At 44.9% G+C, this 19,732-nt stretch overlaps 1 protein-coding gene across 2 annotated transcripts in view; it reads right to left on the reverse strand.

Moving 5' to 3' along the window:
• Positions 1-236: 236 nt before the first annotated feature.
• smad6b (SMAD family member 6b) overlaps positions 237-19,732 on the reverse strand; it is a 60,294-nt gene continuing 40,798 nt past the window's right edge. For both annotated transcript variants that reach the window (XM_045706129.2, XM_014170422.3), the window contains one exon: positions 237-1,042. In XM_045706129.2, the coding sequence (XP_045562085.1) occupies positions 462-1,042 (581 nt within the window). In that variant the 3' untranslated portion in view covers positions 237-461. The remainder of the gene's footprint in view (positions 1,043-19,732) is intronic.

The following is a 19,732-nucleotide window of genomic DNA, read 5'->3' on the forward strand; positions in this document are numbered from 1 at the left end:
TATATAACTAGTAGACTGGTACTGTATATAGCCAGTAGACTGGTACTGTATATAGCTAGTAGACTGGTACTGTATATAACTAGTAGACTGGTACTGTATATAGCTAGTAGACTGGTACTGTATATAGCCAGTAGACTGGTACTGTATATAGGTAGTAGACTGGTACTGTATATATTGCATGTTCTGTTTCCTTCCTCTAGTCCACACATAAATAACGACATTGTAATGAGTCCGTTTTTACAGTATAATATATATTTATTTACAGTATAATATATATTTATTTACAGTATAATATATTTTTTACTTACAGTATAATATATATGTTTGACATAATATATAAAACTTTATATTAAATCTAGGTAGATGAAATGTGGTATAGTCTCTCTCTCTCTCATTCTATCGCTCTCTCTCTCTCATTCTCAATCTCTCTCTCTCTCTCTCTCTCTCATTCTCTCTCTGTATTATGTGTGGGTGTTGAGCAGTATCTCCAACCAGCAAGGGCATGATGTAATAAACTGTCTGGAATAACAAGGCCCCCATCCCTTAGCGAAGCTAATTCTGACACTGTTAGGATCATAGGGGCCCTCTAGCATCTCTATAGGGTCTGCGTGCTGCAAGCTCCTCAACATGCTGGATCTCTCCCAGTCAAACACTCTGATAGAATATCCTGTCATCACCTTCCTGACAACCAGACTCCTGCTCCCAGGAACATCCAGGGTAGGGGAATTCACAAAGATGGGGTGTTGACTCCGGTTGTAAGCCCACACCCCGTCCGGTTCTTTACTGAGGAGGATACCGTAACCGATTTTGGCGCGCGTGTGCTGGACGGTACTGGAGCGTGGTTGATCCGTGGAACAGAGTTGATGGTTATTGTGGAGGCTGAGCTGGCCCAGACAAAAACCGGTTCCCTGAGGTAAATCGTAGAAGACAGAGACGGAGGTTTGGTAGACCGGGTAGAGACGCCCCACGCGCTCACGATGTTCCCAGTAGGCCATGTGACACCACTGGCTCTGCTTGGAAACGTCCGGGGACATACTGGCATCTGGAGGAGAGAGAGAGAGAGAGAGAGTGATCGTGAGAGACAGTTTATTATTTCTGACTTTTGTGATGCCTCTGCTGGTTTGGAAAATGTTTTTAATGCTTTTGTGTGCTGGGCGCTGTCCTCAGATAATCACATGGTGTGCTTTCGCCGTAAAGCCTTTTTGGAATCTGACAAAGCGGTTGGATTAACAAGAAGTTAAGCTTTTAAGTGATGTAGGACACTTGTGTGTTCATGAATGTTTAATATTACGATTTTTGTATTTTGAATTTCGCGCTCTGCAATTTCTAGCGCCCCACCTAGCCCAAAGATTAGCGCCCCACCTAGCCCAAAGATTAAACCATACAGGCATCTAGGAGAGATAGAGAGAAGAGAGAGATACATTTATTTATACTATTACAATAGAGCACACGGGTGGGTCTAAAACTGAATGCTGGTTGGTTAAAACCGCATTCCAGCCAGTGTCTTTTCCACAAAGTTACCACCGTCTAAATCTATGACGTTAAAATGTCTATTTACTCTGTTCCATCTGACTGCGCATTCCACTGTCTCATCAGCCCAGCCAGGCAATTTATATACTTGATTTCCACTATAAAAAGCATCTAGACATTATCTCACATTACTTTTAGATCAACATTTACCCTTTATTTAACCTTTATTTAACTAGGCAAGTCAGTTAAGAACAAATTCTTATTTACAATGATGGCCTAACGACAGGGGCAGAACGACAGATTTTTACCTTGTCAGCTCGGGGATTCGATCTAGAAACCTTTTGGTTACTGGACCAACATTCTAACCACTAGGCTACCTGCCACCTCTACACTCTAACCACTAGGCTACCTGCCACCTCTACACTCTAACCACTAGGCTACCTGCCACCTCTACACTCTAACCACTAGGCTACCTGCCACCTCTACACTCTAACCACTAGGCTACCTGCCACCTCTACACTCTAACCACTAGGCTACCTGCCACCTCTCCACTCTAACCACTAGGCAACCTGTCACCTCTCCACTCTAACCACTAGGCAACCTGCCACCTCTACACTCTAACCACTAGGCAACCTGCCACCTCTACACTCTAACCACTAGGCAACCTGCCACCTCTATACTCTAACCACTAGGCAACCTGCCACCTCTACACTCTAACCACTAGGCAACCTGCCACCTCTACACTCTAACCACTAGACTACAACACTACTACACTATTACACTACTACACTACTACACCACTACACTACTACACTACTACAACACTACTACACTACTACACTATTACACTATTACACTACTACACTATAACACTACTACACTACTACACTACTACACTATTACACTATTACACTATTACACTATTACACTATAACACTATAACACTATAACACTACTACACTACTACACTATTACACTATTACACTACAACACTATAACACTATAACACTATAACACTATAACACTATTACACTACAACACTACAACACTACAACACTATTACACTACAACACTACAACACTATTACACTACAACACTATAACACTACAACACTACAACACTACAACACTATTACACTACAACACTATAACACTATAACACTATTACACTATTACACTATTACACTACTACACTACTACACTACAACACTACTACACTACAACACTACTACACTATTACACTACAACACTATAACACTATTACACTACAACACTACAACACTATAACACTACAACACTATAACACTATAACACTACAACACTATTACACTACAACACTATTACACTACAACACTATAACACTATTACACTACAACACTATAACACTATTACACTATTACACTACTACACTATAACACTACAACACTATAACACTACAACACTACAACACTACAACACTATAACACTATAACACTATTACACTACAACACTATTACACTATAACACTATAACACTATAACACTATAACACTATTACACTATTACACTACAACACTATTACACTATTACACTATAACACTATTACACTACTACACTATTACACTATTACACTATAACACTATTACACTACAACACTACTACACTACTACACTACGACACTATGACACTATTACACTACAACACTACTACACTATTACACTATTACACTACAACACTACAACACTATTACACTATTACACTATAACACTACAACACTAGGAGAGACTTGGAAATGTCTGGATACATAATAGCATCTGGCAGGGCAGGAGGGAGGGAGAGAGAGGGAGAGGTAGAGGGGGAGAGAGGGAGGGAGGGGAGAGAGAGAGAGGGAGAGGGGGAGGGAGAGAGAGAGGGAGAGGGGGAGGGAGGGGGAGAGAGGGAGGGAGAGGGGGAGAGAGAGAGAGGGAGAGTAGGAGGGAGGGAGAGAGAGAGGGAGAGGGGGAGGGAGGGAGGGAGAGGGAGGGAGGGAGGGAGGGAGGGAGGGAGGGAGGGAGGGAGGGAGGGAGGGAGGGAGGGAGGGAGGGAGGGAGAGGGGGAGAGAGAGAGGGAGGGGAGAGAGAGAGATGGAGAGCGAGAGAGAGAGAGAGAGGGAGAGGGGGAGAGGGGGAGGGAGGGAGAGAGAGAGGGAGAGGGGGAGAGGGGGAAGGAGGGAGAGAGAGAGGGAGAGGGGGAGGGAGGGAGAGAGAGAGGGAGAGGGGGAGGGAGGGAGAGAGAGAGAGAGAGAGAGGGAGAGGGGGAAGGAGGGAGAGAGAGAGAGAGAGAGGGAGAGGGGGAGAGGGGGAGGGAGGGAGAGAGGGAGAGGGGGAAGGAGGGAGAGAGATATGCAAACTTAAGATGTACTGTGGAGTAGTACAGTGAGTGAACACATTTAATTAGTCCCTATAGAAATCACTCCCCGGACCCCAGCATAGTTAGTGACACGCTCTAACCAACTGAGCCACTCAGGACATATTAATATACCATATACCATACATACCATATTAACATACCATATACCATACATACCATATTAATATACCATATACCATACATACCATATTAATATACCATATACCATACATACCATATTAATATACCATATACCATACATACCATATTAATATACCATATACCATACATACCATATTAATATACCATACATACCATATTAACATACCATATACCATACATACCATATTAATATACCATATACCATACATACCATATTAATATACCATATACCATACATACCATATTAATATACCATTCAGCGTTCAGCTCCCTGACAACCTATGAGCAGCCGGTGACCCTAGGCCTTCACGCCATCAACACACATTAACTCTCACGCAGAGTGATGTCATTATTTTGCTTCAGGGATTTAAAGGGGCGGCAGCGGCTCTGTTTCGCCACTGCTTTCCCTCTGCTTCTCCTCTCTCTTCTGCTCTCACAGCTTAATGACACACCACCTCACACTCCCTAGCCCCCCATTAGCAAACATCCTGCAAGGTGGTGCAGAGCAGAGGGAGAACACTGAACAGCAGAGGTAGAACGGGGAACAGCAGAGGTAGAACGGGGAACAGCAGAGGTAGAACGGGGAACAGCAGAGGTAGAACGGGGAACAGCAGAGGTAGAACGGGGAACAGCAGAGGTAGAACACTGAACAGCAGAGGTAGAACGGGGAACAGCAGAGGGAGAACGGGGAACAGCAGAGGTAGAACACTGAACAGCAGAGGTAGAACGGGGAACAGCAGAGGGAGAACACTGAACAGCAGAGGTAGAACGGGGAACAGCAGAGGGAGAACACTGAACAGCAGAGGTAGAACGGGGAACAGCAGAGGTAGAACGGGGAACAGCAGAGGTAGAACGGGGAACAGCAGAGGTAGAACACTGAACAGCAGAGGTAGAACGGGGAACAGCAGAGGGAGAACGGGGAACAGCAGAGGTAGAACACTGAACAGCAGAGGTAGAACGGGGAACAGCAGAGGGAGAACACTGAACAGCAGAGGTAGAACGGGGAACAGCAGAGGGAGAACACTGAACAGCAGAGGTAGAACGGGGAACAGCAGAGGTAGAACGGGGAACAGCAGAGGTAGAACGGGGAACAGCAGAGGTAGAACACTGAACAGCAGAGGTAGAACGGGGAACAGCAGAGGTAGAACACTGAACAGCAGAGGGAGAACACTGAACAGCAGAGGTAGAACACTGAACAGCAGAGGTAGAACACTGAACAGCAGAGGGAGAACACTGAACAGCAGAGGTAGAACACTGAACAGCAGAGGGAGAACACTGAACAGCAGAGGTAGAACACTGAACAGCAGAGGTAGAACAGGGAACAGCAGAGGTAGAACACTGAACAGCAGAGGGAGAACGGGGAACAGCAGAGGGAGAACGGGGAACAGCAGAGGTAGAACACTGAACAGCAGAGGTAGAACGGGGAACAGCAGAGGGAGAACGGGGAACAGCAGAGGTAGAACACTGAACAGCAGAGGTAGAACACTGAACAGCAGAGGTAGAACGGGGAACAGCAGAGGTAGAACACTGAACAGCAGAGGGAGAACGGGGAACAGCAGAGGTAGAACACTGAACAGCAGAGGTAGAACACTGAACAGCAGAGGGAGAAAGGGGAACAGCAGAGGGAGAACACTGAACAGCAGAGGTAGAATGGGGAACAGCAGAGGTAGAACACTGAACAGCAGAGGTAGAACGGTGAACAGCAGAGGTAGAACACTTAACAGCAGAGGTAGAATGGGGAACAGCAGAGGGAGAATGGTGAACAGCAGAGGGAGAACGGGAAACAGCAGAGGGAGAACGGGGAACAGCAGAGGTAGAACACTGAACAGTCAGGGCTTTGTGATGGCCACTCCAATACCTTGACTTTGTCGTCCTTAAGCCATTTTGCTACAACTTTGGAAGTATGCTTGGGGTCATTGTCCATTTGGAAGACCCATTTGCGACCAAGCTTTAACTTCCTGACTGATGCCTTGAGATGTTGCTTCAATATATCCACATAATTTTCCTGCCTCATGAAGCCATCTATTTTGTGAAGTGCACCAGGCCCTCCTGCAGCAAAGCACCCCCACAACATGATGCTGCCACCCCCGTGCTTCACGGTTGGGATGGTGTTCTTCGGCTTGCAAGCCTCCCCCTTTTTCCTCCAAACATAACGATGGTCATTGTTACCAAACAGTTCTATTTTTGTTTCATCAGACCAGAGGACGTTTCTCCGAAAAGTACAATCTTTGTCCCCGTGTGCAGTTGCAAACCGTAGTCTGGCTTTCTTATGCCGGTTTTGGAGCAGTGGCTTCTTCCTTGCTGAGCGGCCTTTCAGGTTATGTCAGTATAGGACTCGTTTTACTGTGGATGTAGATACTTTTTTACCTGTTTCCTCCAGCATCTTCTCAAGGTCCTTTGCTGTTGTTCTGGGATTGATTTGCACTTTTCACACCAAAGTACGTTCATCTCTAGGAGACAAAATGCGTCTCCTTCCTGAGCGGTATGACGGCTGCGTGGTCCCATGGTGTTTATACTTGCGTACTATTGTTTGTACTATTGTTTGTACAGATGGGCGTGGTACCTTCAGGCATTTGGAAATTGCTCCCAAGGATGAACCAGACTTGTGGAGGTCTACAATTGTTTTTCTGAGGTCTTGGCTGATTTCTTTTGATTTTCCCATGATGTCAAGCAAAGAGGCACTGAGTTCGAAGGTAGGCCTTGAAATACATCCACAGGTACACCTCCAATTGACTCAAATGATGTCAATTAGCCTATCAGAAGCTTCTAAAGCCATGACATCATTTTCTGGAATTTTCCAAGCTGTTTAAAAGCACAGTCAACTTAGTGTATGTAAACTTCTGACCCAATGGAATTGTGATACAGTGACTTATAAGTGAAATAATCTGTCTGTAAACAATTGTTGGAAAAATTACTTGTGTCATGCACAAAGTAGATGTCCTAACCGACTTGCCAAAACTATAGTTTGCTAACAAGAAATTTGTGGAGTGGTTGAAAAACGAGTTTTAATGACTCCAACCTAAGTGGATGTAAACTTCCCACTTTAACTGTACATAATATGACATTTGAAATGTATTTTTTTAGTTTGGAACTTTGTGTAATGTTTACTGTTAATCTTTTATTGTTTACTTCAGTTTAATGTATTATCTATTTCACTTGCTTTGGCGATGTTAACATATGTTTCCTATGCCGATAAAGCCCTTTAAATTGAATTAAGAGAATGACAGAGAGAGAAACCACTTCCTAAACCTCCTGCCAAATGTATGACCATATTAGAGACACTTATTTCCCTCAGATTACACAGACCCACAAATCAAAGAGATTAAGAATTAGAAAACAAATCAAACATTGACAAATATCTGTTGCGCAAAATAGGACAAGGTATTAGAAGCCTGTTGCCACAAGAAAAAAGCAACCAGTGGGACACAAACAACATTGTAAATACCACCTATATTTATCTTTTTTTTTTTTCTTCCCCTACTATTCATACTACAATTATTTTCACATTGTGAGAGAGAGAGAGAGAGAGAGAGAGAGAGAGAAAGAGAGAGAGACAGAGACAGAGACAGAGAGAGAGAGAGAGAGAGAGAGAGAGAGAGAGAGAGAGAGAGAGAGACACAGAGAGAGAGAGAGAGAGAGACACAGAGAGAGACAGAGAGAGAGAGAGAGAGAGAGAGAGAGAGAGAGAGAGATAGAGAGAGACAGAGAGAGGTCCCGGGGCTCTGTTCACAAACACAAACAGACCCCACTGAGCCCCAGGACACCAACACTATTAGACCCAACCAAATCATGAGAAACAAAAAAGATAATTACTTGACACATTGCAAAGAATTAACAAAAAAAACAGAGCAAACTAGAATGCTATTTGGCCCTAAACAGAGAGAACACAGTGGCAGAATACCTGACCACTGGGACTGACCCAAACTTAAGGAAAGCTTTGACTATGTACAGACTCAGTGAGCATAGCCTTGCTATTGAGAAAGGCCGCCGTAGGCAGACCTGACTCTCAAGATAAGACAGGCTATGTGCAACACTGCCCACAAAATGAGGTGGAATCTGAGCTGCACTTCCTAACCTCCTGCCAAATGTATGACCATATTAGAGACACATATTTCCCTCAGATTACACAGATCCACAAAGAATTCGAAAACAATCCCAATTTTGATAAACTCTCATATCTACTGGGTGAAATACCACAGTGTTCCATCACAGCAGAAAGATTTGTGACCTGTTGCCACGGTGAAGAACAAACACCATTGTAAATACAGCCCATATTAATGTTGAGTCCCTTTTGTACTTTAACTATTTACTAATACTTTTGGAATTTTTGTGAGTGTAATGTTTACTATTCATTTTTATTTTTTATTTAACTTTATTTATTGTCTACTTCACTTGCTTTGGCAATGTTAACATATAATTCCCATGCCAATACAGCCCCTTATTAAATTGATTCTGCAATGTTGTTCTGTCTTGAAATGGCCCAATGGAACTGAATGCCCTCTAGATGAGATGGCCCAGTGGAACTGAATGCCCTCTAGATGAGATGGCCCAATGGAACTGAATGCCCTCTAGATGAGATGGCCCAATGGAACTGAATGCCCTCTAGATGAGATGGCCCAATGGAACTGAATGCCCTCTAGATGAGATGGCCCAATGGAACTGAATGCCCTCTAGATGAGATGGCCCAATGGAACTGAATGCCCTCTAGATGAGATGGCCCAGTGGAACTGAATGCCCTCTAGATGAGATGGCCCAATGGAACTGAGTGCCCTCTAGATGAGATGGCCCAATGGAACTGAATGCCCTCTAGATGAGATGGCCCAATGGAACTGAATGCCCTCTAGATGAGATGGCCCAGTGGAACTGAATGCCTTCTAGATGAGATGGCCCAATGGAACTGAATGCCCTCTAGATAAGATGGCCCAATGGAACTGAATGCCCTCTAGATAAGATGGCCCAATGGAACTGAATTCCCTCTAGATGAGATGGCCCAATGGAACTGAATGCCCTCTAGATTAGATGGCCCAATGGAACTGAATGCCCTCTAGATGAGATGGCCCAATGGAACTGAATGCCCTCTAGATGAGATGGCCCAATGGAACTGAATTCCCTCTAGATTAGATGGCCCAATGGAACTGAATGCCCTCTAGATGAGATGGCCCAATGGAACTGAATACCCTCTAGATTAGATGGCCCAATGGAACTGAATGCCCTCTAGATGAGATGGCCCAATGGAACTTAATTCCCTCTAGATGAGATGGCCCAGTGGAACTGAATTCCCTCTAGATAAGATGGCCCAATGGAACTGAATTCCCTCTAGATAAGATGGCCCAATGGAACTGAATTCCCTCTAGATTAGATGGCCCAATGGAACTGAGATCAGATGGGACATCTACCATATTACTTACACCTATCCAAGCAGTACTTTCAGATCTACACAAGTGCCGAAGAAGAAAGAGGAAAGGATGTTTCTGAACACGGCTCAGGGCTTTTGGTCAGTAACTGATTCACTTTGCATCCACATTTCAGCTAAGACCCCCCACCCCACCCCACCCCACACACACCCATTCAGAAACCACAGACATTCCCAGCTCTCAGTAATATCCTGTCTGATATAACAACATCTCTCAGTAATGTCCTGTCTGATATAACATCTCTCAGTAATATCCAGTCTGATATAACAACAGCTCTCAGTAATATCCAGTCTGATATAACAACATCTCTCAGTAATATCCTGTCTGATATAACATCTCTCAGTAATGTCCTGTCTGATATAACATCTCTCAGTAATATCCAGTCTGATATAACAACATCTCTCAGTAATATCCAGTCTGATATAACAACATCTCTCAGTAATATCCAGTCTGATATAACAACAGCTCTCAGTAATATCCAGTCTGATATAACATCTCTCAGTAATGTCCTGTCTGATATAACATCTCTCAGTAATGTCCTGTCTGATATAACATCTCTCAGTAATGTCCTGTCTGATATAACATCTCTCAGTAATATCCAGTCTGATATAACAACAGCTCAGTGCTACCAGAAGTCTGTACTTCCTGTTGAATGTGGAACGAGGGAGAGCCCGGTTTGTTGTTTTGGAAAGTTTGTTGTTTTGGAAAGTCTATAGAAAAAAAATGTGGTTACTTGCTAGCTACCTTTTGAGTTTGGATCCCGCGACGCGGTCGGCATCAGTTGCTGGGACTGATACTATTTGTCCAGTGATCCTGCCAACCAAGGCCGAATCTGAGGAGCTGATTGGCTAGCTACCTCTCAAGCTAGCGGGCTTGTGGCTGTCTAGATCCCTTCCCTTTGTTTTTGTTGTAAGACAGAACAACATTGCAGAATCTCAAACTTCGTCTCATATGGAGATTCTGCAATGTTGTTCTGAGGGAAAAGATCTCTGAGAAATTGAAGATGGGCCAACAGGAAGATTGAGGTGGAGCGCGCCCACAGAACTGTAATAACACCCACCACCGACCCAGGTGACAGGTCCAGGCCGATTAGTGGTCAAGTTCTTGAGGTTCAAGGACCAGGTAGCTGTTCTGGAAAGAGTCAAGAACTTGAGAGGAATGAATATCTTCTTCAGACACCAACGGATTATTTTTAAATATATATATTATTTTTTTATTTATACATTTTTTACTTTTACCCCTTTTTTTTCTCCCCAATTCCGTGGTATCCAATTGGTAGTTACAGTCTTGTCTCTGCAACTCCCGTACGAACTCAGGAGAGGAAAACTTTGAGAGCCGTTCGTCCCCCCCGAATCACAACCCAGCCAAGCTTCTTGACACAATGGCCCGCATAACCCGGAAGCCAGCTGAACCAATGTGTCAGAGGAAACACGTACACCTGGTGACTGTGTCAGCGTGCATTGCACCCAGCTCGCCACAGGAGTCGCTAGAGCGCAATGGGGACAAGAACATCCCTGCCGGCCAATTGTGCGCTGCCCTGTGGGTCTCCCAGTTGCGGGCGCTGCGACAGAACCTGGACGCAAACCAGGATCTCTAGTGGCACAGCTAGGACTGTGATGCAGTGCCTTAGACCACTGTGCCACTCGGTAGGCCCCCAACTGATTCTACATGGACCCCAAAAGGGTTCTACCTGCAACCAAAATGGGTTCAAAGGGTTCTCCAATGGGGACTGCTAAATGTATATTATTTTTTATCTTGCTTTGTTTGCTCTTTTCCATATTATGTCTATCTCTGATGAGCTACCCAGGAAAGGGCTGAAAATAGCTCATATTAATATATGTAGCTTTAGAAATACGATTCATGAAATTAATAACTTGCTAACATCAGATAACATTCATATATTAGCCATTTCTGAGACTCACTTAGATAATTCATTTGATGATACATCAGTAGCAATACAAGGATATAACATCTATAGAAGAGACAGGAATGCTTATGGGGGAGGTGTTGCTGTATATATTCAGAGCCATATCCCTGTAATGCTTAGAGAAGATCTTATGTCAAGTGTTATTGAAGTGTTGTGGTTGCAGGTTCACTTGGCACATCTAAAGCCTTTTCTTTTGGGGTGTTGCTATAGGCCACCAAGTGCTAACAGTCAGTATCTAAATCATATGTGTGAAATGCTTGATAGTGTATGTGATGTAAACAGAGTGGTCGACTTTCTTGGGGACCTGAATATTGACTGGTTTTCATCAAGCTGTCCGCTCAAGAGGAAGCTTCTGACTGTAACCAGTGCCTGTAATCTGGTTCAGGTTATTAATCAACCTACCAGGGTGGTTACAAACACTACAGGAACAAGATCATCCACATGTATCGATCACATTTGTACTAATACTGTAGAACTTTGTTCTGAAGCTGGATCCGTACCCATTGGATGCAGTGATCACAATATAGTGGCTATATCCAGGAAAGACAAAGTTCCAACAGTTGGGCCTAAAATAGTGTATAATTTTTCTGTAACTCTTATGTGGATGATGTTAAAAATATTTGTTTGTTCTGATGCGATTAATGAGGAGCATCCAGACGCTGCACTTGATGAATTTATGAAATTGCTTCTTCCAATTATTGATAAACATGCACCTGTTAAGAAACTGACTGTTAGAACTGTTAAGGCTCCGTGGATTGATGAGGAACTGACCGTTAGAACTGTTAAGGCTCCGTGGATTGATGAGGAACTGACTGTTAGAACTGTTAAGGCTCCATGGATTGATGAGGAACTGACCGTTAGAACTGTTAAGGCTCCACGGATCGATGAGGAACTGACCGTTAGAACTGTTAAGGCTCCATGGATTGATGAGGAACTGACCGTTAGAACTGTTAAGGCTCCATGGATTGATGAGGAACTGACCGTTAGAACTGTTAAGGCTCCACGGATCGATGAGGAACTGACCGTTAGAACTGTTAAGGCTCCACGGATCGATGAGGAACTGACCGTTAGAACTGTTAAGGCTCCATGGATTGATGAGGAACTGACCGTTAGAACTGTTAAGGCTCCATGGATTGATGAGGAACTGACCGTTAGAACTGTTAAGGCTCCATGGATTGATGAGGAACTGAAAAACTGTATGGTTGAAAGAGATGGGGGCTAAAGGAGTGGCTAATAAGTCTGGCTGCACATCTGACTGGCTGACTTACTACAAATTGAGAAATTATATGACTAAACTCAACACAAAGAAGAAGAAACTGTATTATGAAGTCAAGATCAATGATATAAAGAACGATGGAAAAAACGTTGGGAGTACTTGAAATGAAATTATGTCCAGAAAGACAAATTCAACTCCATCTTCCATCGAATCAGATGGCTTATTCGTCAGAAAACCATTTTATGTTGCCAATTATTTTAATGATTACTTAATTGGCAAAGTGGACAAACTTAGGCAGGAAATGCCAACAACGAACAGTGAGCCATACTGAAAGAAAAGCTTTGAGAGTTTGAATTTTGTAAAGTTAGTGTGGGAGAGGTGGAAAATGTATTGCTATCGATCAATAATGACAAACCTTCTGGCATTGACAACTTAGATGGAAAGCTACTGAGGATGGTAGCTGACTCTATAGCCACTCCTATCTGTCATATCTTTCATCTGAGCCTAGAGGAAAGTCTTTGTCCTCAGGCCTGGAGGGAAGCCAAAATCATTCCGCTACCCAAGAGTGGTAAAAGCAGCCTACTGGTTCTAACAGCAGACCAATCAGCTGCCAGCTCTTAGCAAACTGTTGGAAAGAATTGTGTTTGACAAAATGCAATGCTACTTGTCTGTAAACAAATTAACAACAGACTTTCAGCATGCTTATAGAGAAGGGCACTCAACATGTACAGCACTGACACAAATGACTGATGATTGGTTGTAAGAAATTGATGATAAGTAGATTGTGGGGAGCTGTACTGTTAGATGTCAGTGCAGCCTTTGATATTATTGACCGTAACCTGTTATTGAGGAAACGTATGTGTTATGGCTTTTCAACCTCTGCCATATTGTGGATTCAGAGCTATCTATCTAATTGAACTCAAAGGGTTTTCTTCAAAGGAAGCTTCTCTAATGTTAAACATGTAAATTGTGGTGTACCGCAGGGCAGCTCTCTAGGCCCTCTACTCTTTTCTATTTTTACCAATGACCTGCCACAGGCATTAAACAAAGCATGTGTGTCCATGTACGCTGATGATTCAACCATATACGCGTCAGCAAACACAGCTAATGAAGTCACTGAAACCCTTAACAAAGAGTTGCAGTCTGTTTTGGAATGATTGGCCATTAATATAGTGGTCCTGAACTAAGTTCTAGACCTCAGCTGAATCTGGTAATGAATGGTGTGGCTGTTGAGCAAGATGAAGAGACTAAATTACTTGGTGTTACCTTAGATTGTAAACTGTCATGGTCAAAACATATAGATTCAATGGTTGTAAAGATGGGGAGAGGTCTGCTGAGATGCTCTGCTTTTTTGACACCACACTCCACAAAGCAAGTTCTACAGGCTGTAGTTTTGTCTAATCTTGATTATTGTCCAGTCATATGATCAAGTGCTGCTAAGAAAGACCTTGTTAAGCTGCAGCTGGTCCAGAAAAGAGCACGTCTTGCTCATCATTGTAATCAAAGGGATAATATTAATACTATGCATGCCAATCTTTCTTGGCTAAGACTTGAGGAAAGACTAAGAATTAACATGGTCCACCACACACCAACACGGTTGTGAGTGAAGAAGGCACGACAACACCTCTTCCCCCTCAGGAGGCTGAAAAGATTTGGCATGGACCTCTACAACTGCACCATCGAGAGCATCTTGACTGGCTGCATCACCACTTGGTACGGCAACTGCTTGGCATCTGACAGTAAGGTGCTACAGAGGGTAGTGAGAACGGGCCAAGCTCCCCTGCCATCCAGGCATGGAGCTACGCAGGACACAACACAGGAAGCTACACAGGAGACACACAAACAGGAAGCTATGCAGGAGACACACAAACAGGAAGCTATGCAGGAGACATACAAACAGGAAGCTATGCAGGAGACACACAAACAGGAAGCTATGCAGGAGACACACAAACAGGAAGCTATGCAGGAGACACAAACAGGAAGCTACGCAGGAGACACACACAGGAAGTTACGCAGGACACACACACAGGAAGTTATGCAGGACACACACAGGAAGTTACGCAGGACACACAAACAGGAAGTTACGCAGGAGACACACACAGGAAGTTACGCAGGAGACACACACAGGAAGTTACGCAGGACACACAAACAGGAAGTTACGCAGGACACACACACAGGAAGTTACGCAGGACACACACACAGGAAGTTATGCAGGACACAACACAGGAAGCTACGCAAGACACAACATAGGAAGTTACGCAGGACACACAAACAGGAAGTTACTCAGGACACACACACAGGAAGCTACGCAGGACACACACAGGAAGCTACGCAGGACAGAAAAAACACGGGAAGTTAGGCAGGAGAAACACAAACAGGAAGTTACGCAGGACACAACACAGGAAGCTACGCAGGACACACACACAGGAAGTTACGCAGGACACACAAACAGGAAGTTACGCAGGACACAACACAGGAAGCTACGCAGGACACAACACAGGAAGTTAAGCAGGACACATACAAAATAAATGTAATTCAACCACTGAAAACCCACCCACTTGCTGCCAGACAGATTTTCTCGTGGTGTTTTCATTCATTTATCTAAAGCAATTCCTTTACATTCCTTGTACCTTTAATTTGAATTTTGTCGACAGACTCACTAGAATACATGGAGAGAACGGGGTCAGAATATTAGGGATATTTAACACAATACAAATGGTAAAAAATACTGTGAAAAGTCTGGGCATATAATGAATGAATTAAAACATTCTAGAAATCTTAAATCAACTCAGTAGGTTTGATGCAATAGTGTCATTTGCGCATAGCTACAGAAGCCTATAGATTGGCTACAGAAGCCTCTAGCTTGGCTACAGAAGCCTATAGCATGGCTACAGAAGCCTATAGCACGGCTACATAAGCCTATAGCTTGGCTACAGAAGCCTCTAGCTTGGCTACAGAAGCCTCTAGCTTGGCTACAGAAGCCTATAGCATGGCTACAGAAGCCTATAGCACGGCTACATAAGCCTATAGCATGGCTACATAAGCCTCTAGCATGGCTACAGATGCTTATAGCTTGGCTACAGATGCCTATCGCACGGCTACATAAGCCTCTAGCATGGCTACAGAAGCCTCTAGCTTGCCTACAGAAGCCTCTAGCATTGGCCACAGAAGCCTATAGCACGGCTACAGAAGCCTATAGCATGGCTACAGATGCTTATAGCTTGGCTACAGAAGCCTATAGCACGGCTACAGAAGCCTATAGCTTGGCTACAGAAGCCTATAGCACGGCAACAGAAGCCTCTAGCTTGGCTACATAACCCTATAGCACGGCTACAGATGCTTATAACATGGCTACAGAAGCCTTTAGCACGGCTACAGATGCTTATAGCATGGCTACAGAAGCCAATAGAATGGTTACAGAAGCCTCTAGCTTGGCTACAGAAGCCTATAGAATGGCTACAGAAGCTTATAGCTTGGCTACAGATGCTTATAACACGGCTACAGAAGCCTTTAGCATGGCTACAGAAGCCTATAGCATGGCTACAGATGCTTATAGCTTGGCTACAGAAGCCTATAGCACGGCTACAGAAGCCTCTAGCATTGGCTACAGAAGCCTCGCCATATCACTGGTTTCACATTTGTCTCCAGCGATAAAAAAGGTAAAATAGATCTAAAAGAAGATTCCCTTATCCAAATGGATTACTCATTTATCTAACTGTTTACCAATAACTCTCAATCAAGTTACTCATTTATCTAACTGTTTACCAATAACTCTCAATCAAGTTACTCATTTATCGAGCTGTGACCAATAACTATTATCATGTTGTAAATGACTGAATGCTGTTATTTCCATTAGAAAAATGGAAGGAGATTCTGTCCAACTGGCTAGACATCGTTCATGCTTTCTTTATTGTTTAATCTCGCGTAAAGGTGCTGACATTATGAGGGAATGAAGTCAAGGTCAGAATTACAGTGTGGAGTGTCTAAAAGCACTGTGTCCTTTCACCTCTTCCGTCGCTGTGTGTGTGTGTGTGTGTGTGTGTGTGTGTGTGTGTGTGTGTGTGTGTGTGTGTGTGTGGTGTGTGTGTGTGTGTGTGTGTGTGTGTGTGTGTGTGTGTGTGTGTGTGTGTGTGTATATATGGAGTCGAAGGTTTGAGCCAAGTAGGTTGAAGGAGTGTTGGTTTGGAGGCGACCCTGTACATTCTTCCTCCACCCTCCCTCCCCCCCCCTTCTTCGTCCCCACCCCTTCCTCTTCCACCTCACACTCCTCAACCCCCCTCCTCCTCCTCCTCCTCCTCCTCATTTCTCAGCAGAGTCAGTCAGGACCTAGAGGAATAGAGGGGGGAGGGACAGCCAACCAGAAGAGGCCTTGTTCTGTGCTAAATTAACCTCTACATTCAACACAACAATTACTGACGTTATTCAAAACAGGTTAACAGGTTTCAGAGTGAAAACATTATTTTTGTGAGAATGACAGTTTTACTGAAACCAAATGTGGACCCAGAGATGTTGAAGGCTTGATTTTCCTCTGGACTGTAACCATCACTCCTCTGGACTGGTACCATCACTCCTCTGGACTAGTACCATCACTCCTCTGGACTGTAACCATCACTCCTCTGGACTGGTACCATCACTCCTCTGGACTGGTACCATCACTCCTCTGGACTGGTACCATCACTCCTCTGGACTGTAACCATCACTCCTCTGGACTGTAACCATCATTCCTCTGGACTGGTACCATCACTCCTCTGGACTGTAACCATCACTCCTCTGGACTGGTACCATCACTCCTCTGGACTGTAACCATCACTCCTCTGGACTGTAACCATCACTCCTCTGGACTGTAACCATCACTCCTCTGGACTGGTACCATCACTCCTCTGGACTGTAACCATCACTCCTCTGGACTGGTACCATCACTCCTCTGGACTGTAACCATCACTCCTCTGGACTGTAACCATCACTCCTCTGGACTGTAACCATTACTCCTCTGGACTGTAACCATCACTCCTCTGGACTGTAACCATCACTCCTCTGGACTGTAACCATCACTCCTCTGGACTGTAACCATCACTCCTCTGGACTGGTACCATCACTCCTCTGGACTGTAACCATCACTCCTCTGGACTGTAACCATCACTCCTCTGGACTGGTACCATCACTCCTCTGGACTGGTACCATCACTCCTCTGGACTGTAACCATCACTCCTCTGGACTGTAACACTCCTCTGGACTGTAACCATCACTCCTCTGGACTGTAACCATCACTCCTCTGGACTGTAACCATCACTCCTCTGGACTGGTACCATCACTCCTCTGGACTGGTACCATCACTCCTCTGGACTGTAACCATCACTCCTCTGGACTGTAACACCTCTGGACTGTAACCATCACTCCTCTGGACTGTAACCATCACTCCTCTGGACTGTAACCATCACTCCTCTGGACTGTAACCATCACTCCTCTGGACTGGTACCATCACTCCTCTGGACTGTAACCATCACTCCTCTGGACTGGTACCATCACTCCTCTGGACTGTAACACTCCTCTGGACTGGTACCATCACTCCTCTGGACTGTAACCATCACTCCTCTGGACTGTAACCATCACTCCTCTGGACTGGTACCATCACTCCTCTGGACTGGTACCATCACTCCTCTGGACTGTAACCATCACTCCTCTGGACTGTAACCATCACTCCTCTGGACTGGTACCATCACTCCTCTGGACTGTAACCATCACTCCTCTGGACTGTAACCATCACTCCTCTGGACTGGTACCATCACTCCTCTGGACTGTAACCATCACTCCTCTGGACTGGTACCATCACTCCTCTGGACTGGTACCATCACTCCTCTGGACTGTAACCATCACTCCTCTGGACTGTAACACCTCTGGACTGTAACCATCACTCCTCTGGACTGTAACCATCACTCCTCTGGACTGTAACCATCACTCCTCTGGACTGGTACCATCACTCCTCTGGACTGTAACCATCACTCCTCTGGACTGGTACCATCACTCCTCTGGACTGGTACCATCACTCCTCTGGACTGTAACACTCCTCTGGACTGGTACCATCACTCCTCTGGACTGTAACCATCACTCCTCTGGACTGGTACCATCACTCCTCTGGACTGGTACCATCACTCCTCTGGACTGGTACCATCACTCCTCTGGACTGTAACCATCACTCCTCTGGACTGTAACCATCACTCCTCTGGACTGTAACCATCACTCCTCTGGACTGGTACCATCACTCCTCTGGACTGTAACCATCACTCCTCTGGACTGTAACCATCACTCCTCTGGACTGTAACCATCACTCCTCTGGACTGTAACCATCACTCCTCTGGACTGGTACCATCACTCCTCTGGACTGGTACCATCACTCCTCTGGACTGTAACCATCACTCCTCTGGACTGTAACCATCACTCCTCTGGACTGGTACCATCACTCCTCTGGACTGTAACCATCACTCCTCTGGACTGGTACCATCACTCCTCTGGACTGTAACCATCACTCCTCTGGACTGTAACCATCACTCCTCTGGACTGTAACCATCACTCCTCTGGACTGGTACCATCACTCCTCTGGACTGGTACCATCACTCCTCTGGACTGTAACCATCACTCCTCTGGACTGGTACCATCACTCCTCTGGACTGTAACCATCACTCCTCTGGACTGTAACCATCACTCCTCTGGACTGTAACCATCACTCCTCTGGACTGTAACCATCACTCCTCTGGACTGGTACCATCACTCCTCTGGACTGTAACCATCACTCCTCTGGACTGGTACCATCACTCCTCTGGACTGGTACCATCACTCCTCTGGACTGTAACCATCACTCCTCTGGACTGGTACCATCACTCCTCTGGACTGTAACCATCACTCCTCTGGACTGTAACCATCACTCCTCTGGACTGTAACCATCACTCCTCTGGACTGGTACCATCACTCCTCTGGACTGTAACCATCACTCCTCTGGACTGTAACCATCACTCCTCTGGACTGTAACCATCACTCCTCTGGACTGTAACCATCACTCCTCTGGACTGGTACCATCACTCCTCTGGACTGGTACCATCACTCCTCTGGACTGTAGCCATCACTCCTCTGGACTGGTACCATCACTCCTCTGGACTGGTACCATCACTCCTCTGGACTGTAAC

The sequence above is a fragment of the Salmo salar genome, chromosome 23, assembly GCF_965601325.2.
Source record: "Salmo salar chromosome 23, fSalSal1, whole genome shotgun sequence".
NCBI classification, from domain to species: domain Eukaryota; kingdom Metazoa; phylum Chordata; class Actinopteri; order Salmoniformes; family Salmonidae; genus Salmo; species Salmo salar.